Raw genomic sequence first — 26,141 nt, 5'->3', positions numbered from 1 at the left:
CTTGTCTTGTTTCAATGTTGCCCTTTGTCTGCCATTTGTCACCTTTGCATTCCTTAGTTTTCACTTTTGTCCCTTGTGTAGCCCCTTAGTCTCTTTGTTAGCCTTCGTGTTCACTTGTCATTGTTAAAGAACTACACTTCCCAGAATCCACCTGCCATCATCAGTGCCATTTTGTTCATTGTTCTCACCTGTGTCTTATTCAGTCATCACTCACTGTGTATTTAAGCCCTGCTTTTTGTTCACTCCTTGTCGTTCGTTGAGTGTTGTTGTTAGCCAGGTATGTGTTCCCTGCCCATGTTTTCTAGTTTTATGTTTTATTTCCCCATTGAGGGTTTTTCCTTTGTTCCCGTGTTTTGTGTACCCGCCTTGTTTATTTTTCTAATAAAGTTTAAACTGCTTTTGGATCCGCATCTCCTCGTCTGCTTCGCTGCCTCCATTCATAACACAAATAAAGGAAATCCTCCATCACCATCATTTACAGCAAAGGTGCCAACACTTCTATGGAATGAGATCTACTTTTTCATCATGTTATTGCAGCAAGATCTATGTACAATAAAGGCTATACAGTATCACAATACTAAAATCTCAGTAGTCGGTAGTGAAATTTGATGATTCTCAGTACCAGCTTCAAAACTCAAATAATATCAAATAATAACACTAACAAATATGTTAATTATGGAAGAATGGTTTCATGTTCTTAATTATTCAAGAATAGTAAAGAGTAAGTAATAAAATAACAATGAAAAACAGCAATGAATAGGAATAGATTAAAAATAATAGAAGAAAAAAATACAAATTAAGAAATTTCAGTGCTTTTATAACAGCTTTAAAAGTTTTTAACAGCAGAATCAAAGTAAACATTCAGAATGAAATGCAACATAAAAATACCACTGGTCTTCATTGTATGATAATAATACATGAATACTTTTTAAAGCTACTAAAGCTAAGTCAAGAGCATTGAGTGTTTTAACATTTTCTTGTTATGGTTGTTTGATTATTAGAATGACACACTAGACTGCAGCAGGTCTATTAGCTACATTTATACTTACAAGTCCAACATTTTAATACAAATCCACTTTTTTCTCCACTGTTTATGTTCACCTTAGATATCGCTCTCTGTGTTTACATGAATACCTCACCAAGACTGGCAATTTGGTGGAATGTATTTGACCATTCAGGTGCGCATTAGCGTGAGCATTTTCACACACGCACATGTTCAGCACACATGTATATGCCACCTGTCAATCAAACAGGGCTCAGCTGTTACTAGATCGCTTGCGAATTATAAAATTACATCAACAGCAGAATAAGAATATGATCTTTCTAATAAGTGGCCCAGGCCTAGGCTATCACATATAGCTGGTTATTTTTTTGTTATTGGCGTTTTAATTAGTCTGATTGTCCGGTGGGGCAAGTAAAACTCTTTCACTTGCGCTTTCCAAAATCCACTTGTCTCGGACAAGCTTTTTTCAATATTCTCCGATAACAATTTTTTCTTCTGCAGTATGGCTCCTAAATTAAATGTATGGTGTTTTAGATATTATTTAGGAAAACAAGCCAAAAAATTATTATACACTTGATTTTGTTCAAGTGTATTGGGCTAAAACTACACTCTCACCTTTATGTTCACTTCGATCCATCTTTAACTCACAAAAAAACGAACTTTCTCTTCTTAATAGAGCTGGGTATCACCGATTTTCTTAATGAAAAGATACACACAGTGAACGTGACACATATTATTATTCAGTATGTCATGAGCCATCACGTTATAATCTAGCTGCAGCAAACGTGCACGAGTGATGAGCGCCCCACACCAGTGTGCATCAGCCGGGAGAAGATTCAATCTCTTCCCCGGTCACTTCAAGCAACTCATAGACTGCACAGAGAAATTGCTATGTTTATGCTGGTTATGCCGGTTAGTTTAAAATATAAGTTTCTTTTCATAACATGCTTTCTTTTTAATTGAACTTTAATAAAGGATGCTATAAAGATATAACACCGGGGTGTTTCATTGCGAAACAGAATGTGGCACATTAATCATTTTATCTTGTTTTCATAATCATTAGAAACCAAAATTGTAATAGAAAATAAAATTAGATTAAAATACAGTCACAGTTTAATATGAACAATACTGATGAATCTTGATCTAAACACTTAGATGCAAGTGTATATAAAAACAGCTTCATACAAACACAGTCTTTCAACTAATCATGCAATACACTGTTAACTGATAATAAACTTGAGTTTCCCTTGTCCTCTGAAGTGGAGTAAGGCTTGGCCTAAGGTCTAGCTGATAAAGTCAGTGAACTTACTTAGATTGTGTTTAGGATACATCATATATTAGTGTAATATCCAAATGTTCAAATATCCAAATGTTCAGTCATGTTTTAATGATGTTCAAATTGCATTGCAAAATGTCAACAGTTCTTCAATCTAAAGTACTTTGTTCTGAAAAAATACTATATTGTAACTGTCATTTTTACAATCACACACACCAAAAAGAAAGAAAGAAAGAAAGAACCTCAAGATAAAAAGAGATAGTTTGTCAAGACACTTTGATGTTGGCTTGACAAAGCCTTGTTTTAAAATTGGATGTTTAAGGATTATCCAGTCCAGACTGTCAGACACACACATACAGTGCATTTCTAAGTGGTTACTAGGGTGTCCTGGCTGGTTGCCATGGCTCTCCAGTAGATAGATAGATATATATATATATATAGAGAGAGAGAGACAGATAGAGGGGGGCTTAAGGCCTTGCCCACAAGACTGAGAGTTTTGACAGTTGGAAATCATTAAAGGTGCTGTAAGCGATTTAGTGTTAAGCTTTCACGTGACTGAGCCACTAAGTTAGCCATGCCCCCACATTCCAAAATTCCACCCTCCAAAGATAATTTTCCAAAACAGAGTCAAATTCAAGAGTGGCACAATAGCGCCCTCAACTGACAAACATTATGAATCATAACCTCAATTATCCGCTTCAAATACAACACTATGAGAATGAGCAAAATGATTGACATGTTAAAAGCAATTATTTCATTAATATCTTTAAGGGAGTAGGAACATTTTTTCCATTTTCCCATGAAACATTTGCTTACAGCACCTTTAACATACCATGACAGAATCTTGGTCAGTTTAAAAAGTCTATCAACGGATGTATATGGGATTTGGGGGATTTTCAGTTGTCCATTACGTGAAAACCATAAGTCCAATCAATTAGAAAAAAACATGGCAACCTTAGTCAGAACTGTCTGAAGGTTTGTCTGTGCCAAGTTTGGTGAAGCTTGAAAGCTCTAGATCTTTGAGTTACAATTGATAATTTTAGTCTTGGTTTAGGAATTTAAAAAGAGGTCTGTAGAATAACAGTATGCTGGCTTTGTAAAGCCAAAATAAATATGCCACCAAATTTGAGGTCTATCCCTTTTAAATAATAAAAGTATAATTACTTGTCTAAAATTCAATCAAAAACTCTTATCTACATACTGTGGACTAATTTCCAAAAATTGGTCTCAAATTCACATATCACATATGTATTAAAAAACATGTTTGTCTCTTTGCTAATACAGCATTGAAGTGTATTGCAAGTGTACAGCAGCTGGCATAACAGGCTTGTTCATGAATTCTATCTGAAAATGTAATTTACAGAAATCTGTCAAAATGTTTTAAACCTAGATTACTCTAAAATCAAAGCAGGGTCGTTCCATATCAACTCAATAAAGTACTTCATAAAGTACATAGCTGATTCAAACTTTATTGGTTTGATTCATCTCTACCCCATCCACTGCAGCATTCTTCTTGCTGGGCTTGGAGCCCAGAGCCTCAGCCTCTTCCAAAGTGGATGTGAGGGGCTGTCCAAGAGTTTCCGGAAGAAACATGGTCAGGATTCCAGTGATGAAAGCCAGAATTCCCACAATAAGCTACAGAATAAAAGAGTTTTGTTAGAGACTGTTAGAGTAGAAGGAAATTTAGCACATTATAGCCCAACAAAATACTGTACACAGAAGCAAAAAACAACATATATGGTTGCACTGTTTGGTATATATACCTGAGGCAGGTAGATCCATGTATCAGCAAGGTAAACACAGAAAGGGGCCACCACACTTCCCACCCGGCACATCATACTACCACTGCCTACTGCCAGAGACCTGCCAGGGCACACAAACTTTAAACAAAGTGTCCATGACCAATGATCAATGGGTATGCTCTATGTAATGAGCATCCTACATTTAAATGCAAATGCAAGCAGCAAATAAATTATTTGTTAAAATAAATTAATACTAAAATCACAGTTGAGAATGCATAATGTTATACACCACAAAGTACAAGCTTAGTAGCACAAGGTCCTGCTACTGGACTTGGATATGTGTTATTGTAGTGACTGCTTTATTTAGTGCAGAAGAGTGAGACATACCTGATCATAGTGGGATAAAGCTCACAGGTGTACAAGTAAACCAGACCAAATGCAATGGCAATGGCAAATTTCCCTGTCATACTCAGGACTATAGCCAAGGCCTCAATATCCTGAAACAAAGAGCAAGAGAGAGAAAGAAACACAGAGTGAGACTATATTTATCGAAAGCAAAGTTTCAGTCATCAGCTGTTGGGAGATGCTGCCAGTAGCAGGCCTTTGGTGTCTGACCCTAATTTAATCCAGTCCTACAGTCTAAATGTCCCCTTTGACCCCAGCCTCAGAACCAGGCAGCTGCCATGTGTATAAACAGCCACTTAGATGGCAGGTCTATTTTTGTTTCTGGAGCAATGACAGCCATACTCACACACTCAGCCATTTCAGTGTGTCAGCATGGCAGCTAATAGTTATGAGGGGTGGTGTGATCCTGATGGAATATCAGCCCAGCAACACATTCTGCAGAACTTCTGAGCAAGTGCTTTCAGTGGCTTGGTGGTGTCGAAGGATATTTGAAGACAAATAAAAAAATAAAGAAATTAAAGTGGCCCAAAAAGTTTTTGAAAATGTTTTGGAAACTTAAAAATGTCTTAATGTCATTAAATTGGACACAAAATATCAAACCAAAAGCATTTGCGAAAATTTCCAGTTACTTTTTAACAGCAATTCCCCTTAAAGGGAAAGTTTGCCCAAACATTAAAATTCTGTCATCATTTATTCACCCACTATTTATTTCAAAATATGGGCAGCATTAGGGGTGGGCTACCGGAGCTTGAGTATCGATAGTATCGAGTATCGATAATACCAAATACCGACTCAATTCAGTAACCACACGCTGTCTTGTTGGTGGCAGCTTTCCAGTACTCGTGTATGTGTACGCATGCAAGGAGAGCACTCACAACTCACGGTAAAAATGCTTGTATTGGTAAGATATTGGAAACTGTGTTGAGTTGGTCCATCCAGATGCAGTAAGTAGAACTTACTTAGATATATAACCCTGAAAACAAAGTGTAATGTGTACATTTGTTCTCAACAAATTTGCAAACTTTAAGTCATGAGCCAGGATATTTTTTTTTTGTTGCAAAAAACGCTATTTACAGCCTGCTGTCTTCTAAACTCACTTAAAACACTTGATGAATCAATAAAAGGTAATAAGCCATTAATTGTACACAATGTGAAAAGAACTATGGAAAGTTGAAAGGGACAGAATAGTTTTGATTTTATGTATTTATTTATTATTTATCATGACCAAACACTCAAGTGTTATTAGAATAAATGTTGATGTTACACAGTGGTCTCAACTGTCCCAACTTTTTTGGAGCTTGTTGCAATCATCTGATTTGAAATGAGTGTATATTAAAAAAAATACATAAATTCACAAGGTAAAACATCAAATAATGTGTTGTTGTAGTTCTTTCAATATAGCACAGAGTGAATACAATTTACAAATCACTCCTTTTAGTTTTTATTAGCATTTTCTATACTGTCCCAACTTTTTCAGTATTGAGGTTGCGCAATCTCGGCGTCTGGGTCCTGAGCCTCTCTTATTCCTGACAGTTGTCGGATTATTAAGCATAATTGATGTATGATTGTGCATGCAAATTAATGAATTCTAAAACTACTTTTTAACCTCGATGGTTGGTTAATGGTGCAAAGTTAAAATAAATGAATTTATCAAACCAAAACTCCACAAGGGGAAAAACAAACATAAACAACCCCTTAGGGGAACATGCAGGCCCAACTATATCACAAGACGAACTGACATTGGAGAGCACACACGAGGAGACTAAAATAGGGAGAGAAATCAAATGGGTTAACAGGGGACAGGTGAGGCAAATAAACTAATAATAAGCCAACAAGGAGGCGGGGTATGACGTAAGACAGAGAGAGGTGGCAACGCAGAAACAAAACAAAGCTACATGCTCTCATAAGACAACAAAACACCCAAATGGCATGAGCGCACATTGCCAAGACAATAAGGCAATGTATGCCCATGCCAACTGACAAACAAGACGAGAGAACGTGTAGCAACACCACACAAAGCCATGCCACGCATTGTCACACTAAACGAAACCTGAGTGTACATCGCGAGGCAAATGCCACACAATGCACATAACAGATGACAAAAACAAGACAGGACACCTATGCACCCAGTACAATATGAAGACAGCTCTCTACCCAAGCACGCAACATGACGCGAGCGTGACGCGAAGTGCACCCGTGTTCACAAGAGAGAGACAAACTATTGACGCGAGTGCATGTTGCCAAGATGACATAAGCGTGATGCACCCACGTCAATAACAGACAGACATAAGCACGAGTGTCCGGATCCCAACACAGACCAAAACCGAACCAGAAAGGAAGTCAGGATCCAGACATCGTGCTCCTGACATGAAACAAGACAGGCTGAAGAGCGCACAGCAGGAAATACAACCGAAATAGTGCGCTCACACAAAGACAGACACCGAAACACAAGACAGACATGGGACAATGATGACACAGTCCTGTCAGACAAAACCCCAGACTGACAGAGTGACAGGATCATGACAGTACCCCCCTCCCTGCATCCCAAAATGGAAACATAACAATACACAAGACAGACAAAACGAGCACTAACATAAAACACAACAGAAATGGAGGGAAGGGAAACCAGGGAGGGAACTCAAGGAAAGGGGTGGGGTCCGGCAGCCAGGGGGGAGGCCTCAGGGTGGAGGCAGGGTCTTGCGGCCTTGAAGGAGGCCTCAGGGCAGAGGCAAGGTCTGGCGGCCTGGGAGGAGGCCTCAGAGCAAAGGTGGGGTCTGACGGCCTGGGAGGAGGCCTCAGGGCAGAGGCAAGGTCTGGCGGCCTGGGAGGAGGCCTCAGAGCATAGGTGGGGTCTGACGGCCTGGGAGGAGGCCTCAGGGCAGAGGTATGGTTTGGCGGCCTGGGAGGAGGCCTCAGTGCAAATGCGGGGTATGGCAGACTGGGAGGGGTCCTCAGGACAGAGGGAACATAGTACTGCTGGCAGCGCCTAGGGAATGGCCTCCGTGGCCAGGAGTGCTGGCAGCGCCTAGGGAATGGCCTCCGTAGCTGGGAGCACTGGCAGCAACTGGGTAACAGAAGCCCTTCTCCACCTCTCCTTCTGGGCAGCCGGGATCTGGCTCGTTGGCTGTGGTATGCATGGGTGCTGTCTTGTTGGCCATGGCAGGCGTGGGCGCTGGCTCATTGGCCGTGGAAGGCATGGCCGCTGGCTCGTTGGCCGTGTGAGGCATAGGCGCTGGCTCATTGACCATGGAATGCGTGGCCGCTGGCTCATTAGCCGTGGCAGACGTAGGGGCTGGCTCATTAGCCGTGGCAGGCATGGGCCCTGGCTTATTGGCTGTGGTGGGTGTGAGCACTGGCAGCAGCAGTGGAACGGCCTCCATGGCCGCTGACAGCAGCAGGGGAATGGCCTCCGTGGCCATGTCTGCTGATAAGAGCAGGGGAACGGCCTCCAAGGCTGTGGTCACTGACAGCTGCAGGGGAACGGACTCTGTAGCCATTGACAGCAGCAGGGGAACAGCCTCCATGGCTGTGGGAGCTGACAGCAGAAGGGGAACGGCCTCCGTGGCCAGTAGGAGTGAGCACCCTCCTCCTCCTCCTCTTCCGGGCAGAGGGAAGTACTGCTGCTGTAGCAGCCTCTGCCTCCTGGTAGTCAGCAGCAGTGGGCTTGGCCGAGGCGTCCACTTCTGTGTGGTAAGTGCCCTCATCCTCGGGTTGGGATGAGGATTTGAAGTCCCCCAATGCACAGGCTGTGATGTTCTCTCCCCATTCTGGGACAATGGATCTAATAGGCAGGTCTGATCGTATCCCAGACCCAAGGACAATGATAGAAATTCAAGGGCATATCCCCACATGGACTTATCATCATGCCATAGCCGGTAAAGCTGCTTATACAGCGCTGCACAGTGGCGGCCAGTTGAAAAAATCGTGAAGACATGCAAAGGCATGCAAAGCAACGTGACATGAGTTGCATCCATGTTCACGAGAGACAGACAAACTATTGATGTCAGTGTATGCTGCCAAGACAGACACCAAAACACAAGACAGACATGGGACGATGACAAAACCTATCAGACAAAACCCCAGAGTGACAGAACTGTGACAACAACATGTAAGGTCATTTAAACACCTTAAACTGTATTCTTTTATCAGGGAAAGGTCTAAAACTTTAAAACACTGCATGATGTACACCCCTAGATGTTTGCTCATTAACATGTTTAGCTCTGCACATAAACACCTTTACCAGCATTCTGGCAGCTCATCTGCATGTCTGTTTATGTTTTGCCATCAAAACTGTGGAAAACGAACCATTTCTAAATGTCATGTAAATATGGTTTTCTTGCTGAATATAACTCAATGTTGTGTGACATTTGTGATATTCCATAAAATCCTGAAAGTTTTGCCTTTTTAACCTCTGAGCAAAAGCCATAGAACAACCTTGCTGAACTGATATACAAGCATTTCATTGTGTGTATGAACATATTTTCCTTTAAAAAAGCAAAGGAGAGAATCTCAAATTTTGTAAACTAATGACACTTAACCAACCACGACACAGGGAGAGGAAGACATACTGACATTAACGTGTTTCACAAATTTCAAATCTGTTCAGTTTGTTGTAAAAGGAATATTGTGGGTTAATATAAATGAAGCTCAATTGACAGCATGTGTGGCATAATATGGATTACCTTAAAAAAAGGTTTCCTTTGAAAAAATCTAAAACTGAATTTACTGATGAGGCATTTATTATGGAATTGGGGGCAAATACTGAAGAGTTTAAAGGTATAATTGTGAAGCTTCCAATTTTATAAAAGCCCTTACATTAATTGTTCTGTTAAAACATATGTATTTTTTTGAGCTGTAAAGTTGTTTAAATCATATTTTTTATGGTCGTTTTAGTGTCTATGGCATTATTTTGTCATGGCAAAAACTTTCCAAAAAAAGGTTAGTGAGCTATTTTATCACAATAAAATTTGAATATATGTAATGTGCATATTGTTTATATCTTGTGGCATTACTTTTGACACAATGAGTATTTTAATAATTTTAATAATGAGTAATTTTTTTTTTTTAAGAGAAGTCGAAATTCAATTTTGTGGTAATCAACATTTTGCCATAAATCTTGTTGATATAGCTTAACTTTTATTTAACCCGGAATATTCCTTTAAATGTTTTTCTTCTTTCCAAACACAGCTGTGCATGACTGGACACATCATTAGGAAGTATCCAAAGGTCTAGTGTCACCAGCAGCAACAGAAAGAGGAGCATATGAATCTGCATCAAAGCGATCTATAACTTAAAGCTTGTTATTAATTATTAAACTGAATTGACACTGTAAGTGTTTGGGCTTGTTATGATTTGCACTACTGTGGATGCTCTGACCAATCAACAAAGAAAAAGAACATTTTCCCCCAAGAATGTATCTTAAAGGATAGTTTACCTGTAAATAAAAATGCTGTTTTTATTTACTCAACCTCATATCATTTTATACCTTTATGACATACTTTCTTCCTTTTTAACACATGAGAAAGTAACGAATGTTGAAATGCTGCTCTTTCCCATACAGTAAAAGCGAATTGTGACTGAGGTTGTCAAATCCTTCTGTCATATCCTAACATCTCATTTTGTGTTCCACAGAACAAAGTCATACAAGATTGCAATGACATGACGGACAGTAAATATGACATTTTACTTTTTAGGTAATCAATATCTTTAAGAAGCTTGGGTCTTAAAGGTGTTGCCAGTACCATAATTACAGAGCTAGAGAGCTACATAAGGCTCAACTCTACCATGCCATGTCAGAAGACTAGACAGTGGGGACAAACAGGCAAATGCAAGAAACACCAGCTACTAAACCCACCAGCTTTTCCACTGCATTCCCTAAATGGAATACATAGTGCTTTTTAAACAGGCAGAAATATGTAATTCCAGACATGTATCAGGGCACCCTAGAATGTATTGGCACATGTCAGTTGATTTATCAGAGGACCTTAACTGATTATATCCACTCATCATATATATGTACATAAGTGTTTCTTTGGTTACATATGCATTCTTACCCAAGTAGAAAGGGAAGAGATTGAAAAGTTTAGGAATCTTAGAAAGTATCATACAAATAGGATAATTAAAAAAAAAGAGTGGGAGACTCCTGCTGGAGTTACCATTTGAAAGCAAACACACATCCTCTCTTGCCAGGATTAATAATTCAGTCCAATAATCACTAATTTCCCTCCAAATGTACCAATGATGCAACTCAGAAAAAGGCATGTTGAGTCTAGAACTGTCATAGCTCATTAAAATCACAAGTTACAGACAGAAAATTGCTTTGGCCAATTTTCTGAAGTTGATTTGGCCAGAAAAATGCTTCCCAAAGAAACTTTTTCATTGACTTGTTGAAAGTTTCTCTATGTTTAAGGAGGTGATAATCAAGTTTGTTTGAAAACAGTGTTTTAAAACACATACCCACATTCACAATTCACAATTCACAATTTTACTATACAAAAGCATGTATAACAGGACTATGATTTAGTGCATGATCTCATACCTGGGGCACCATAATAATGAGCATACAGGCTACTCCACTGAGCAGCAGAGCTGGGACACACGTCTTTTTCCTGCCCACCTGATCCATAGCAAAGCAGCCAATCAAGTATGATGGAATCTCAACAGCACCTGGTAACAGTCAAATAAAGGACACTGTTAGCCTCGCTGCTGTAAACATCAGTACTACTGAAACATCTCTGTATGGATCTCAGTCTAAAAGCTTATAACTGCTGTATTCTACTGTTTGTAATATCAAAACATTACCAGCAAGAAAGAGGTTCATATACTGGTTTCCTCCCAAGTTGACAGACCCCAGGCTAAAGACATAGTATCCCAAGCTTCCGATAAACCAAATAGCCCAGCATGTGGCACTACGACAGGCCATTTTCAAGCTTCCAAACATGTCCAGGATGCTTAGCTTCTTCTCGGCTTCCATTGCTTTCCTGTTTCCCGTCAGCAGTGCTCCATCACTTTCTTCCTTTAGATCTGAAACCTTCAGTACAGTCAGTTTATGATGGTAAATTCAGTGAATACAGAAAGGAGAATGGGAGACATAGGGAAAGGTCAAAATACAAGGTTACGTAAATGCCCACAAACACTAATACAATTTCTCCCATATCCATTAGTTTTCACAACCATTCTAATCGTTCATACAAGTAAAGCTGGAGCTGATCTCACAGTACTCTTTCCTCATCCTTGTCTGGGTCTCTTGAGAAGTAAATTAAGTTTTGTACCGTTTAAGTAAAAATGAAAGGTGAAGTGTGTGCGTGCGTGCGTGATAATGTAGTATAACACAATCCGATATGAATCCAGTATCCAGTACTCAAAGACCCTCTTTTCACTTTTTTATAAAGATCTGTCTCACGTGATCTGATCACAAGTGGAAAGTGCTAAATACAGGATTTTTTGTGATTTATCAACATGCAGTAATGCATAAGTATGTATCAGAGATGCATCAGAGACTGCAGACATAAAAAATATCACCAGAAATGATACTTGAGAGAATTCAAGCCAGGAATAGAATTCCACGTGTTGTCATGGTCAGTGTACCTTAAGTGTGGGTGGAAGGCCATTGAAGTGGGTGATTGTGTCCAGCAGCTCCTGGGCCTCCTTGTACTGGCCTTTAGCCATAAGGTAGAAGGGTGTTTCTGGAAGCTTCCAGCAGAAGAGCAAGAATGGACAGGTACTGAGGGTGAGGAGGATCTGGTAGATCCACCAGACACGAACAAGGTACCCCACTAGAGCCACTATCATGATGCCCACAGCAAAGGCTGCATGCACATGCATAGAGGTCCATGTGCGCACTTTATTTCCTGTAAACTCTGTCACATATACAAAGACTACAACCAGATACCCACTCGACACCTGCCAGTATAGAGAGACAGAAAGATGTCAGAGAGATAAAGTCAAAATAATGACAATTTACAATTGTATAAATGAATCATGATCAAAATGAAATAAAATGTACAAGTAGAGGAAAGGTTGAGAGAAGCTTCAGAGAGTGCAATGAATGGGTTAATTTGCCTGATGAATGAATCATGATAACTGTTTGACTTAGAGTGTGGGTGCAATGAAAACGTCTCGGGTTACATGTGTAACCCTTGTTCCCTGAAAAAGGCGGAACGAGATGTTGCGCTGCTAAGCATCTAACCCATAAAGCATCTAACCCATAAAGTTCGATGAATGTGTGCGAAGAGAACCCTATCACACCACAAACTTGTCATAAAAACTGATGAATGTGAGCGGAGAGGACCAGCCTGCCGCATCACAAACTTGTTCAGGTATGAGCTGAGATGTCGACTCAAGGGCATAAGAGCCCGGAGCACAGAACATCCAAACTAAAAAAGTCCAATGAATGTGTGCGGAGAGGACAACCTGCCGCATCACACACTTGTTTAGGCATGGGCTGAGATGTCGACTCAAGAGCATAAGAGCCCGGAGTGCAGAACATCCAAACTAAAAAAGTCCAATGAATGTGTGCAGAGAGGACAACCTGCCGCATCACACACTTGTTTAGGCATGGGCTGAGATGCCGACTCAAGGGCATAAGAGCCCGGAGTAGCAAAGCATCTAGCCCATAAAGTTCGATGAATGTGTGCGAAGAGAACCCTATCGCAACACAAACTTGTCATAAAAACTGATGAATGTGAGCGGAGAGGACAAACCTGCCGCATCACAAACTTGTTCAGGCATGAGCTGAGATGTCGACTCAAGGGCCTAAGAGCCAGGAGTAGCAAAGCATCTAACCCATAAAGTTCGATGAATGCGTGCGAAGAGAACCCTATTGCACCACAAACTTGTCATAAAAACTGATGAATGTGTGCGGAGAGGACAACCTGCCGCATCACACACTTGTTTAGGCATGGGCTGAGATGTCGACTCAAGGGCATAAGAGCTCGGAGTGCAGAACATCCAAACTAAAAAGGTCCAATGAATGTGTGCGGAGAGGACAACCTGCCGCATCACAAACTTGTTTAGGCATGGGCTGAGATGTCGACTCAAGGACATAAGAGTCTGGAGTAGCAAAGCATCTAGCCCATAAAGTTTGATGAATGTGTGCGAAGAGAACCCTATTGCAACACAAACTTGTCATAAAAACTGATGAATGTGAGCGGAGAGGACCAGCCTGCCGCATCACAAACTTGTCCAGACATGAGCTTGAGATGTCGACTCAAGGGCATAAGAGCCCGGAGTGGCAAAACATCCAAACTATAAAAATCCAATGAATGTGTGCGGAGAGGACAACCTGCTGCATCACAAACTTACTGCAGAGGGAGACCTCTAGCCAAGGTTTTAGAGGAGGAGAGCCCTCTGGTAGAGTGCGCCCTGAAACCTACTGGCGAAGCTTGACCACGCGCCTCGTAGGGCTCGGGCAATAATGAGGATGCCTCTTTGAGGGCACCCGCCCACCAAGCCGTGGCAAACCGCAGTGGCCACATAGAACCTGGCAGTGGCGAGGCAAGTGCCCGCTGACAGTTCTTTCTACAGAAAATCCAGAACTGAAACAAACTGGCAGTTTGCTGGTTCTGTAATAAGAACTTTAGTAGAAGGAAACGCATGCAGGCGCATTTAGCGTTACTACGTTCAGCCCCTCCCAAGGGGAGGGGGACTGGGCGACTCGGGGAGAAGTAGAGGAGACATTGCGCTATCAACAGAGGCGAAGAGGTCCTCTTCTGCCCTGTAAAATCTACCCAGATCAGTTCCAAGTGGAGGGAGCCCTAGCACTTGAAATGGTCTCGATAATCTCAAGAGAAAACCCTGTGAACCTCATTTGGTACCCTTAGGGGCCAGACATGAAAGGTTTCACAATTCGGGCCAAGGACGAGAAGGTCCTCCCTGTCCGGAATCACCCAAGGCGAGCCGTCGAGGAGAGGAATTAGCTCCGAGAAACATATCCTGTCTGGCCAGCGCAGCGCCATTTATAGGAGGCAAGACCCTTGCTGGTGAACATCGCCAAGACTCCCGGGAGCAGAGAAACCGGGGAAAGAAATACATACAGACGCATTCCGGGTCATGTATGTGTCTTAACGTCCAGACCCAAGGGGGCTGGGTGATTTCAGGGAGAAGTAGAGGAGACATTGCGCTATCCATAGAGGTGAAGAGGTCCTCTTCTGCACTAAGATCTCACCCAAACTTGTTCCAAGTGGAAAAAGCCTGGCATTTAAAAAAGGTCTCGATAACCTCAGGAGAAAGCCCTGTGTCCCTCATTTGGTACCCTTAGGGGCCAAACATGAAAGATTCCACAATTCGGGGCAGGGATGAAATATTGCCCTGTGCCTGAGATAGAAGATCCTTCCTGTTCGGAATCGCCCAAGGCGAGTCGTCGAGGGAAGAGATTAGCTCCGAGAACCAAGCCCTGTTCGGCCAGCGCGGTGCTATCAGTAAGAGGCAAAAACCCTTGCTGGCGAACTATGGGCAACTACTACCTTAGGGTGGAGTTCTTAACTCCCCTGTTGGTATTTCCTGTCTGGACCATAAATCTGCTCCCGTATACGGGCATCCAGGGATATAACTGACCTGAGTGACAGGAGCTTACCCTGGGCCCTAAGGAGAATCCGACGTGTCAGAAATACAGCTGACAAGAATGTGGGTCTCCTTGAAGATTTATGTAAGAGGCTACCGCTGTATTGTCCACCCGCACCAAGACATGGCTGCCTCAGGAGGAGGTATTTCAGGGCCAGAAATACAGCCATCAACCCGAGACAGTGACTGTTACAACCGAGCTGACGACCCTCCTATCCCCTTAAGCTGGACGACCACTTAAGGCCGCTACCCCGCCCGTCAGGGAGGCGTCTGTCATTAGCAATCTGCGACAACAAGACGCACCTAGAGTGGGACCCAAGGCAGAAAACCGGGGTCTGAACCACATAGAAAGGGAACGAAGCCTGAGGCGCGTAACCCTATTCACAGGGATCACCGTGGACGCGTTCGCCCTGAGACCTGGAAATCGTTGATACTGATAACAGTGCAACCTAGCCTGACTTTGCTCAGGGTGATCTGAATGGACTCAATCCTAGCGGGAGACAGTTGTGCCCGCGTTGTGATTGAACTCCATACGATGCCCCGATAGACAGTGTTCTGAGTGGGAGAGAGGACGCTTTTCTTGGCATTGAGCCTCAACCCCAGAGAAACAGATGAGCTAAGACGATGTCCCTGTGCTGAACTGCCAGTTCCTGGAACTGCGCTAGGATCGACCAGTCGTCTACGTAATTCAGAATACAGATGCCCCGGAGTCGCAAGGAGCCAGGCTACATCATGCATTGTGAATGTGCGGGTAAAAGGGCTAGGCTGAGTGAAAGAACCTGACCCTGGAAGACTTCAGCCTCGGAAGTGAACCTCAGGAACTTTCAATGTTGTGGCAGAACTTCTAAATGAAGTATAGAAGTGCGTCATAAGATCGATGGTGACCAGCCAAACGAGTTGTAGGGCTTGAGACACGACCGTCTTGACAGGCATCATCTTGGACTTGAACACCCACGGGTAGTTCAAGCTTTAAGATCTAAGCCAGACGCCACCCCTCACCCTCCATGGGAAACGGGAAGTATTTAGTGTAATGACCTAACTCTCTCTCTGGAAGGGGAACACATACCATGGCCCCTTTAACCAGGAGATTGAGTTTTTCTTTTCAAAAAAAGAAATCCGGTTTACGGTAGTGAGAACACGCCGTTGAAACACGGAAAGCGGCGAGAGAATTAAATCCTGACGCCCTTATAAGACCCACAGAAAAGAATATATCAGGCAGAAGTTTCCACGCTGCCAGGATCTCTGAGATGGGTATTATATTTTAACACTTCCTGTTGAGGGGTTGTCGGGTGTTTCAGCGTCCTGAATAAAATGCAGGAACAGCGAAAACACCCAATTTTGACGGAAGCCTCTGCAACCCGAAACACCAAGAGGTGGCGGGAATGGAGGGGCTTCGAGGGGGTACCGGGAGGGGTGAAGTGAAGCACGCGCCCTATCCCGAGGGGAGCTACCCCCTAATCTAGGCGCAAGACCGTCAGGGTTTTCTCTTACTAGAATTTATAGTCCTGAGGGCTGGCGAGGGCAGCGAGACTGTCCCCAATCCCTGGGAGGAGGAGCACGACTCGCCACGCTTTGCTTTTGAGCCTCCCTTCAGTCAGGACCGAGGTGGGTCTGAGGCTTGCTCGTCAAGCGCAGAACCCACAATCAGGTCGTCCAGGAGGTCAGCCTGGTACGCCTGAAAAACAGCATAGTGTGCAGAGCAGCACCAGCCTGACCTGCTGCTTGATTATCCCTTCCCACTAAAGTGGAGGTTGTCCTACAAGGCTTTGAGGGGAGAGAGGGCTTCTTAAGTGACGATGCCGAGCCCGGCGAGAGATAGCCCGCAAGCGTCTCTTCGACCGGCGGCATCACTGAATACCTCTGTGCCTCAGCACCCACGATAGTCGAATATAATGACGTCGAGGGTATGTGAACACGGGAAGAAAATATATATATATATATATATATATATATATATATATATATATATATATATATATTTTTTTTTTTTTTAGGGGTTCTCCATGAGCAAAAAAGCTCTTCATGGCGGTTATCAAAGAAAGGGAAGGGACCCATGAGGTGTTCCCTTTCTTAGACTGGAAGATAAAATCTATCCCCTAATTGGTGCGTTTGGGGGTCTCTTTTTCACGTGGCCAGTCCAATCTGGCAACCGCAGGAGTAACAACATCGAGCAATTCCTCCGTAGATTTTTTTATCGCGGACGGAAAGCTCGGAGGCGGGAAGAGAATAGCGATCCACCTCATGATCCGAAGAAGCGTCGGAACGCGCTTCGAGATCATGTGAAGGACCAGCTGGGTTTGGGGAGAGAGTGAGAGAAAGGGATCAACCCGTCTCTTGCTCCTCAGCCAAATCCATGCACGAGCCCCACGAACGATCTTTTCGTGAGTGCTGACTCCCGGAAGCAAGCGAGGCGAGCACGATGCACTCTGCCTGTTAAAGCAAATCGCAGTGCTCACACCCGCCCTGCTGCAACGCGAGAGCATTGTGCTCTACCCCCAAACAAACAGCAAAAACTGATGTGTGCCGTCTTCAGCTATAGAGCGAGAAGAGGGGAACACGCACCGTTTGCTTTCAGTCATTCTCTCTCTCTTTTTTTCTTTAGAAATATATATATATAATATTTTCTAAACAGAAGAGAAAAATAGAACAACGTTCACTGCACACTGCCTAACAGAATCTATCTCCTAACAGAGGAAAGAAAGTTTTGACAGGGTGTGTGAAACACACAGAAACAGAATCGCTCTGAAAAAAGAGTTTCTGATGACACCTGGTGACGTATCCATTTATAGCCTGGCCTCAGGTGCATCTAATGACTACGTCAGCTGAGGCTATAAATTCCGGTCAATGTTCATTGACGTGTTCCACACATTATTCAGCTCAGCAGCGCAACATCGTAGTGAAGCCTTTTGTAAAGGGAACACTTTTGAATATACACTCACCTAAAGGATTATTAGGAACACCATACTAATACTGTGTTTGACCCCCTTTCGCCTTCAGAACTGCCTTAATTCTACGTGGCATTGATTCAACAAGGTGCTGAAAGCATTCTTTAGAAATGTTGGCCCATATTGATAGGATAGCATCTTGCAATTGATGGAGATTTGTGGGATGCACATCCAGGGCACGAAGCTCCCGTTCCACCACATCCCAAAGATGCTCTATTGGGTTGAGATCTGGTGACTGTGGGGGCCATTTTAGTACAGTGAACTCATTGTCATGTTCAAGAAACCAATTTGAAATGATTCGAGCTTTGTGACATGGTGCATTATCCTGCTGGAAGTAGCCATCAGAGGATGGGTACATGGTGTCCATAAAGGGATGGACATGGTCAGAAACAATGCTCAGGTAGGCAGTGGCATTTAAACGATGACCAATTGGCACTAAGGGGCCTAAAGTGTGCCAAGAAAACATCCCCCACACCATTACACCACCACCACCAGCCTGCACAGAGGTAACAAGGCATGATGGATCCATGTTCTCATTCTGTTTACGCCAAACTCTGACGCTACCATCTGAATGTCTCAACAGAAATCGAGACTCATCAGACCAGGCAACATTTTTCCAGTCTTCAACTGTCCAATTTTGGTGAGCTCTTGCAAATTGTAGCCTCTTTTTCCTATTTGTAGTGGAGATGAGTGGTACCCGGTGGGGTCTTCTGCTGTTGTAGCCCATCCGCCTCAAGGTTATGCGTGTTGTGGCTTCACAAATGCTTTGCTGCATACCTCGGTTGTAACGAGTGGTTATTTCAGGCAAAGTTGCTCTTCTATCAGCTTGAATCAGTCGGCCTATTCTCCTCTGACCTCAAGCATCAACAAGGCATTTTCAGCCCACAGGACTGCCGCGATACTGGATGTTTTTCCTTTTCACACCATTCTTTGTAAACCCTAGAAATGGTTGTGCGTGAAAATCCCAGTAACTGAGCAGATTGTGAAATACTCAGACCGGCCCATCTGGCACCACCAACCATGCCACGCTCAAAATTGCTTAAATCACCTTTCTTTCCCATTCTGACATTCAGTTTGGAGTTCAGGAGATTGTCTTGACCAGGACCACACCCCTAAATGCATTGAAGCAACTGCCATGTGATTGGTTGATTAGATAATTGCATTAATGAGAAATTGAACAGGTGTTCCTAATAATCCTTTAGGTGAGTGTGATTTTTTTGTTTTTCCTTCGGCTGTATCAACTTTTTTTTCATTCTCTTGAATTGATTTGTGGTTAGAATAGTATGACAATTATTTGTTGTAATTAGTTTAATGGAAACAGCATCACATTTGAGGTTAAATATTTGTTTTAGATTAAAAGATATAGGAGAACGTGTGAGCATATACTGTAAAAGTGGAATTAGTGGAAGAAAGGAAAAAAAAGAGGTTGAATTAAGCAGTTTTAACTAACCAGACTAAGTTTTTTTTAACCAGCACTCATAATGTAACAGCTGTATTTTCAAAAGATCACATACTGTAAGTTATACAATGTACTATGTGTTTGCATGCATATATGCACAAAAATATTTAACTCACAGTGGCCAGTAGGAAACGCATCGCCACAAAAAGGTAGTAGTTTCCTGTAAATGCAACAAGGATGCCAAATGCAAACTGGCACAAGCTGGTAGCAATCAGAATGGGCCTTCTGCCAATTCTGGAAAAGGAAAGAGTAAGTAAAAAAAAATTATTAGATATTATATACATTGTATTTTATATATATATATATATATATATATATATATATATATATATATATATATATATATATATATATATATATATATATAATTTATTTTTATTTATTTTTATTTTTTTATTTTAGAATAATAGTGTTTCAACCAGTTGACTGGTAGTGTATTTATATACATTATTATTATATAGTAAATATATATATTTTTTTAAATAACTATATATATATAGTTATTTTTATTTTAGAATAATGGTAAAGTCATATATATATAAAAATGATTTGCATAAATGAGACTTCCGTTTTGCCTTAGCTATTAAGCTATTTGTCTAAAAGTATAGTGTGTTTGATTGCAACTGCAGAGACTATGATGACTGTTGCTAGTACTGTAAATAAATATAGAATCGAGTGCAGCTTTCTTTTTTTTGTTTCATTACATATGAATTGCCTTTCTCTGCTTTCCACCATGTCTTAGATAGGTGAAATGCCTACCAGTGTTTTCTATTTCATCTGGCATCTTTGCAGAAGTTTGTTGGTATGTCCAGATTGCTACCCTCCCCTTATAGTAGTATTACTTTACACTTAAACAGGAGTTTCTACAGCTTATAATTTATGTTTCCAAACAGCTGGCTTGAAAGACAGACTGGTGGTGTCATTTAGCCAATTCATGGAAGAAACACTCAATATTCACAATTTGATATGTATGTGCAAACAGCTATTTAAAGATAAACAGATGGGTCAACTATATTTAAAAGGGTTAATTCACCCAAAATGTTTACATCTCTAATGATTTACTCATCCTCATGCCATCCCATATGTGTATGACTTTCATCTTTCATTAAAAAAATTTTTTATATTGATCTGTTTCTCACCCACACCTATCATATTGTGTCTGAACACATGGATTTAACCACTGGAGTCATATGTATTACTTTTATGCTCCCTTTATGTGGATTTTGGAGCTTAAAGATTTTGGCACCCAATCATTTGCATTTTGTGGACCAACAGAGTTGAGATAGTTCTGCAGAAGAAAGAAAGTCATACACATCTGGTATACCAGGAGGGTGATTAAATCATGAGAGAATTTACATTTTTGGGTGAACTATCCTTTTAAGCACAATGGACTGTTTTCATTGAGGCAAATGTGCATGTGTCTCATTTATGCACACCAGTTTGATTTCACCTGTGACTATTCCAAATTTAATTTCCTTTCTTTTGCACTAATTATATAATTAATTACTTTATAGTAGATAGATACACATCAAAGTCCCTTTCAAGGCAAGGCAATCCACTTGCCTTGGAACACTCCCAGGCAGCCATTTAGTACTGTAGAGCTCTCTCAATGCTACTTGTTCCCTTATTACATGATTACATGCTTTTCAACTTTAAATCAACTTTGAAATCAAGTTTTAAGTGTCATCGTCAGCACAGGGTTAACTTATATTGTCACACTTCATAATGATGATTTATGCTCACTGCTCTGTCAACAGCTGCCGTATAGTAAAGCCTTGACATTCCTTTCTGGAAAGAACAACACTGTTTAAAGGTGATAAAGTCCCTCAATTAGTTAACTAATCAAGTTGTTTCAATGTTACTTAGAAAGCATTTCAAATTTGTAAAATAACATGCTGCTTACTCCTTTAAACACAAATACACCATGTTCCAGCATGTCCTTTTAACATAAATAAGTACTGGATCAGATTGATAAGAGAGTTTGGCTGGACTATTTGTTCATGCCAACATAACAGTGCAAAAACAATCAAAGTTCATGAAAAATCCCCATCAGCATAGAATCAAATGTGTGAGAGAGATGCAATAGTAGGCAGACAATTTACCTATCGGCGATGTCCCCGAATACCAATGCTCCAATCAGAACTCCCAACATAAAAGTTGGCTGTGTGAGCTTGGCCAGCCATTCCTTCTCACACACCAGGTCCCACTCTGTTACAATACTCTGCTGGACCTCACTATGATCATAGACAAAGCCACTACAAGACACCACAGTCTTGTTGCCAAAAAACTCATATTGAAAATTGATGGCATCAACCCGCAGTGTTTTGAAACAAGAACTAAGTTCCCATTGGTCTCCTCTTGCAGTCTGCACAACCACTGGTCCGGCACCTGGCTTGTAGTGAGTCCAGATATCTATTAACGAGGTTGACGAGTGATTTCCATATAGGACATCTGTGATATTTGGAGGGGCATCACAAATAAATTTTGGTGTTTCAACTAAGAAAACTGAGGCCAAGTAATGTATTCCACATGAGATGGCCTGGAAAATAGCAGCAAAGTAGACACATGCCTGAAACCTGGAGACAAGGGAGAAATGTGATAAATCTAGGATAGTTCAAGTGGATTTTTATCCAGAAATTAAAATAATTTACTCAAAATCATGTTGTTTCAAGAGCTAAATTATTTTATTCTCAAGGCAGCCTGACAGCCTCAGTCATTCATTGTATGGAAAAAAATTTGCAATAGGAGAAAAGAGTGAATGAGGCTGTCAGTCCCTAACATATGGTACAATGGGGTAAAAGGCTCCTTGGATTTTATTTTCTCCCAAAACGCTAAATCAAAAACTACCACTGTACTCCTAAACACCTGTTTGACAGCATGAACTGCAATACTTTCCAGATCATTGCACGTAATGTCTAAAGATTGATTTTGAGGCAGTTTGATCTAATATTATATTTTTTAAATGTTGTAAATTTATTTAGCTGATGAATATCCTCGAAATATCACATTTATTTTGAAACAAACAAACAAACAAAAAAATACTTGTCATTTTCAATTTGTTCAAGGTGTTAATAAAAAAAATGCAATAACTGCCCAATAAGGGAAAGGATAGCATTTGGAGTAAAAATCTAAAATATTTAAAAAGTTAAACATTTTCAAAGTGGGCTCACATTGACTGATATAATCACAATTAATATTAATTTGTTTATAGAATACTTAAGATGTAGCCTAATGAAATGTCAAATGTGATTTAAATGAACAAGAAATGATGCACCCTTTCTGAAGTGGATATTTTGAATAAGTATTGTCTTAATTTGTCACTCAAAAAAGCATCTTGCTGTCTCAAATGTATTTTCCTAAGTTGACAATTGTGCTCTATAACTATTGCCCCGGTGTGTACACTATATCATTATAATAACATCCCTGGGGGCCTTTACCCCAAATGTGTGAGCTTTTTAGGCCTACCCCAGGTTTGTGGTAAAAGGCCCCCTCGCCACTTTTTTTTTTTTTTTTTTTTTAAATGCATTTGATTAAAAACAACCTTCTGTTGTTATTTCTTTTAACACAAATTATGTTGCTCTGTCAATATTCTGAGAAAAAAAAAAGAACAACAAAAAAAAAAGCTAATTTTCCTTAAGGTGTGCCTTTAGTCCCGTTGTACCCTACTGTCTAACATCTTTTGTGCTACACTAATTCATACAGGTTTAAAATAATGAGGTCGAGTAAACGTTTACACAGTTTTCATTTTTGGGTGACCTATCACTTTCAGTAAGTTAGTGACGTGAGTACACACATCATCAATCATTATAAATAATATATAAATAATTGTAAAAGGAAGGAAAACAACATTTTGGGTGACCTATCACTTTCAGAAAGTTAGTGACGTGAGTACGCACATCATCAATCATTATAAATAATATATAAATAATTGTACAAGGAAGAACAACAATGCAACCTGACATAGGCTATATTGTAGCCTATTAACTGACACAATGGTGATCACAATCTTTCTACAATAACAGCCACATTATGTGTCATATTTATTCTTTTAAATATTCTATTAAAAATCAGTATTCAGTCATTCATACCATTTAAAGATGTACGGGAATAAAATAAATAAATAACACTTTAATTCATGATGTCATTTGTCATAAAGTACTTTGCGATGCTCCTTAAAGCAAAAAAAGAAAAAAGCTGACTACCTTTTAAAGTGTCCAAGTTCTTCGAATAGTCGCTCCACACCGGTGGTCATTTTTCAGCTCGTGCAAGATCCGCAAGAGCGTGAGGGTCCTCTTAGCTGACCCTTTTAAATTCGTACATGTTTGTTTTCATAGATTCTAGAAGGGGCGGTTCCACGAGGGAACTTTCCACTCCTATGTAAGCAAAGATTAAAACCAAAAACTTTGGGTAACATTTGTTAACGCGACATCTCGAATAGTAAGGCGACATACGTGCACTGAACGGCTGAAATGAGATCATAGCTCTTCGTCTTCATATGAGTAATGCAATGCGCCTGCTTGCGTTTACTTCCACCGTACTTAACTTTTTTTTTTTTTTTTTTTTTTGTGAATTTGCATTTACAATTTACACAATTTATTTGTCATATGTAAAAAGATTTATAAATGAACTTCTATAATCAGGGGTCTCAGTATAAATGTTCTTTCTTCTGGGCTTATCATCAAATTGTAGATTCAAGAGATACGTTAATCAAATTGACTATTACATTTGGTCAACGTGTTGATTCAATCAGCGATCTCATGCTCTCTAAATCAATCATGTATCCAGTCACTGTTGACATTTCCGTTAAATAGCATTATGCAAGGATAAGAAAGTTACATGCTTTAGCACCAAGTTCACCTAATGTTTGGAATAAAACATGAAATCATTGAGTGGACATTAATGTATTTGGCTTCAGGGTATTCATCTTTGAAATCTTTTGGATTTTAATATAATTCTAAATAGACTTGAAATAAAGCAAGAGTAAATCTTTGATCAGCACTCACACTACTCATTGTATATTATTATAACAAAAGTTCATTGTTTGTACTTACTTTACAAGGTACTGTACCATTTATGAGGTATCCAGTTATTAAAAGAAGGCACTACTGGGCACTACAATACAACTGGAACTACTGGTTTATTGTGGTGTTTCTTAGCAGTTGCCATTAAATAATTTAAAGGTACAGTACTTTTTTCCCCCATTAAAAAAGTTTTACTCCTAAAGAAATTAATTGTAAATTTTAAACATATGTATAAATGAATCACCACTCACATGAGATGAGGATATGAGATGTGTCATATAAGTAACCTTTTAAAAGCTGTTTTATTCTACATGGTGCAGGGGAGACCTCATGTGGGCTGCCATTTTACAATCACATGACCAGCTGAATACTCGCTTAACCTCATTAACCGTCTTGTTATTGGACACTTTCATTCTTGGATTAAATTAATCATGTCTGATTGTGAATAGTGAATTTCTACTATGTCATCTTTAACAGAAAATATTGATTTACTATATGTCACTGTAAGTCTAAGATGACACATTCAAAAAGTTACTGAGTGTACCTTAAAATGCTTTAACCGGTCATTTAATCAGATTTCAGGTCTTAAGTGCACTATTGTAAATATATGTTTTTTATTTGATTTTTCTATTTACTAGAGCTACACTGAATGACTCAAGGATTGACATATTTACTCCCATTCATGTCAACAGTGGAGTAATAAATCATTAAAGAAAATGCTACCCCTCCCATCAGGTAAGTCATCATTGTTCACATGTCACACTTTTGTTTGATTTGATCATGGCCCTAATTCTCCATAATGTCAATCTCTCAATGTGAGGAGTCAAAGGAATCTCACTCTTAAATTTAGCCTTTTAAGGCCAGAGCAGTGTGAACGTTTTAAACAGTTTGAATCTCTTCCAGGTTAATTATAAACAGAAGAAAACAAATACATGCTATCTGGAAGTAGACCAATACATGAACGTAGCCTTCACTTGACCATAACAGCTGGTGTGTTCACACATCATAGCATCAGTAACAAACTAAGGGAGCAAAGCCTAAATGAACAGAGGAAACGAGTAAGACAAAACCTCCACACAATGTTGAACTTTAGGAAATGACATAAAAAAATTAAGAAATCATTCATAGTGTGCCACTACATATAAATGTATTAGGCTTGTTAGTTAAGAAACATGGAATGATGACCCCAGTGTTAACAATATGATTCAGTGTGTTGCACTTATACATTTTAAACAATTCAGTGTATTTACCACAAGGAGGCACAGTGAAACTGTACTGGGTAATGGATGGGTCTTCTATGATACAACAAAATAAACAACATGAAATATTTAGGTAGAAATACTGCAGAAGATAAGACTTGGAAATTAATGTAGTACAATTAATTAAGTAGTCGTAAACTCTACTGTTGGTCAAATTAGAAATACTGTAAAAATATCATATATAATACTGAAGATCTTTCCTATTTTGCCTCACCTTGATACCACGTATCAGAAACTTTAATTACATATGGAATAATTAATGACGAACATTGAATTCTTGAAAATTAATGCACAGCAACAGGTGGTATTGTGAAGCGAAGTGGCCGATAGACCTATGGTTGACATTCATTTTCAAATATTCTACAGTCCATCATAACTTTTACTTATACTTATAGAACATTTTTATTAGTCATTTTATTCAAATGTTTGGAACTGGGATTGAATATGGAAGCGACTTCTTTAGGTTTTTAA

General features: G+C 40.3%; 1 protein-coding gene across 1 annotated transcript; it reads right to left on the bottom strand.

Moving 5' to 3' along the window:
* Positions 1-813: 813 nt before the first annotated feature.
* On the bottom strand, positions 814-23,858 carry LOC127624160 (solute carrier family 22 member 16-like). Its single transcript, XM_052098848.1, has 9 exons — positions 23,593-23,858; positions 21,493-21,966; positions 19,507-19,624; positions 12,014-12,328; positions 11,228-11,456; positions 10,965-11,092; positions 4,409-4,518; positions 4,043-4,142; positions 814-3,914 (listed from the first exon to the last, which is right to left on the bottom strand). The coding sequence occupies exons 1-9, from the start codon at positions 23,640-23,642 to the stop codon at positions 3,741-3,743; spliced, it is 1,698 nt and encodes a 565-aa protein (XP_051954808.1). The 5' UTR covers positions 23,643-23,858; the 3' UTR covers positions 814-3,740.
* Between the last annotated feature and the right edge of the window lie 2,283 nt (positions 23,859-26,141).

Source organism: Xyrauchen texanus, chromosome 30, assembly GCF_025860055.1.
Source record: "Xyrauchen texanus isolate HMW12.3.18 chromosome 30, RBS_HiC_50CHRs, whole genome shotgun sequence".
NCBI lineage: Eukaryota > Metazoa > Chordata > Actinopteri > Cypriniformes > Catostomidae > Xyrauchen > Xyrauchen texanus.
This window is presented reverse-complemented; position numbering and strand designations above follow the sequence as displayed.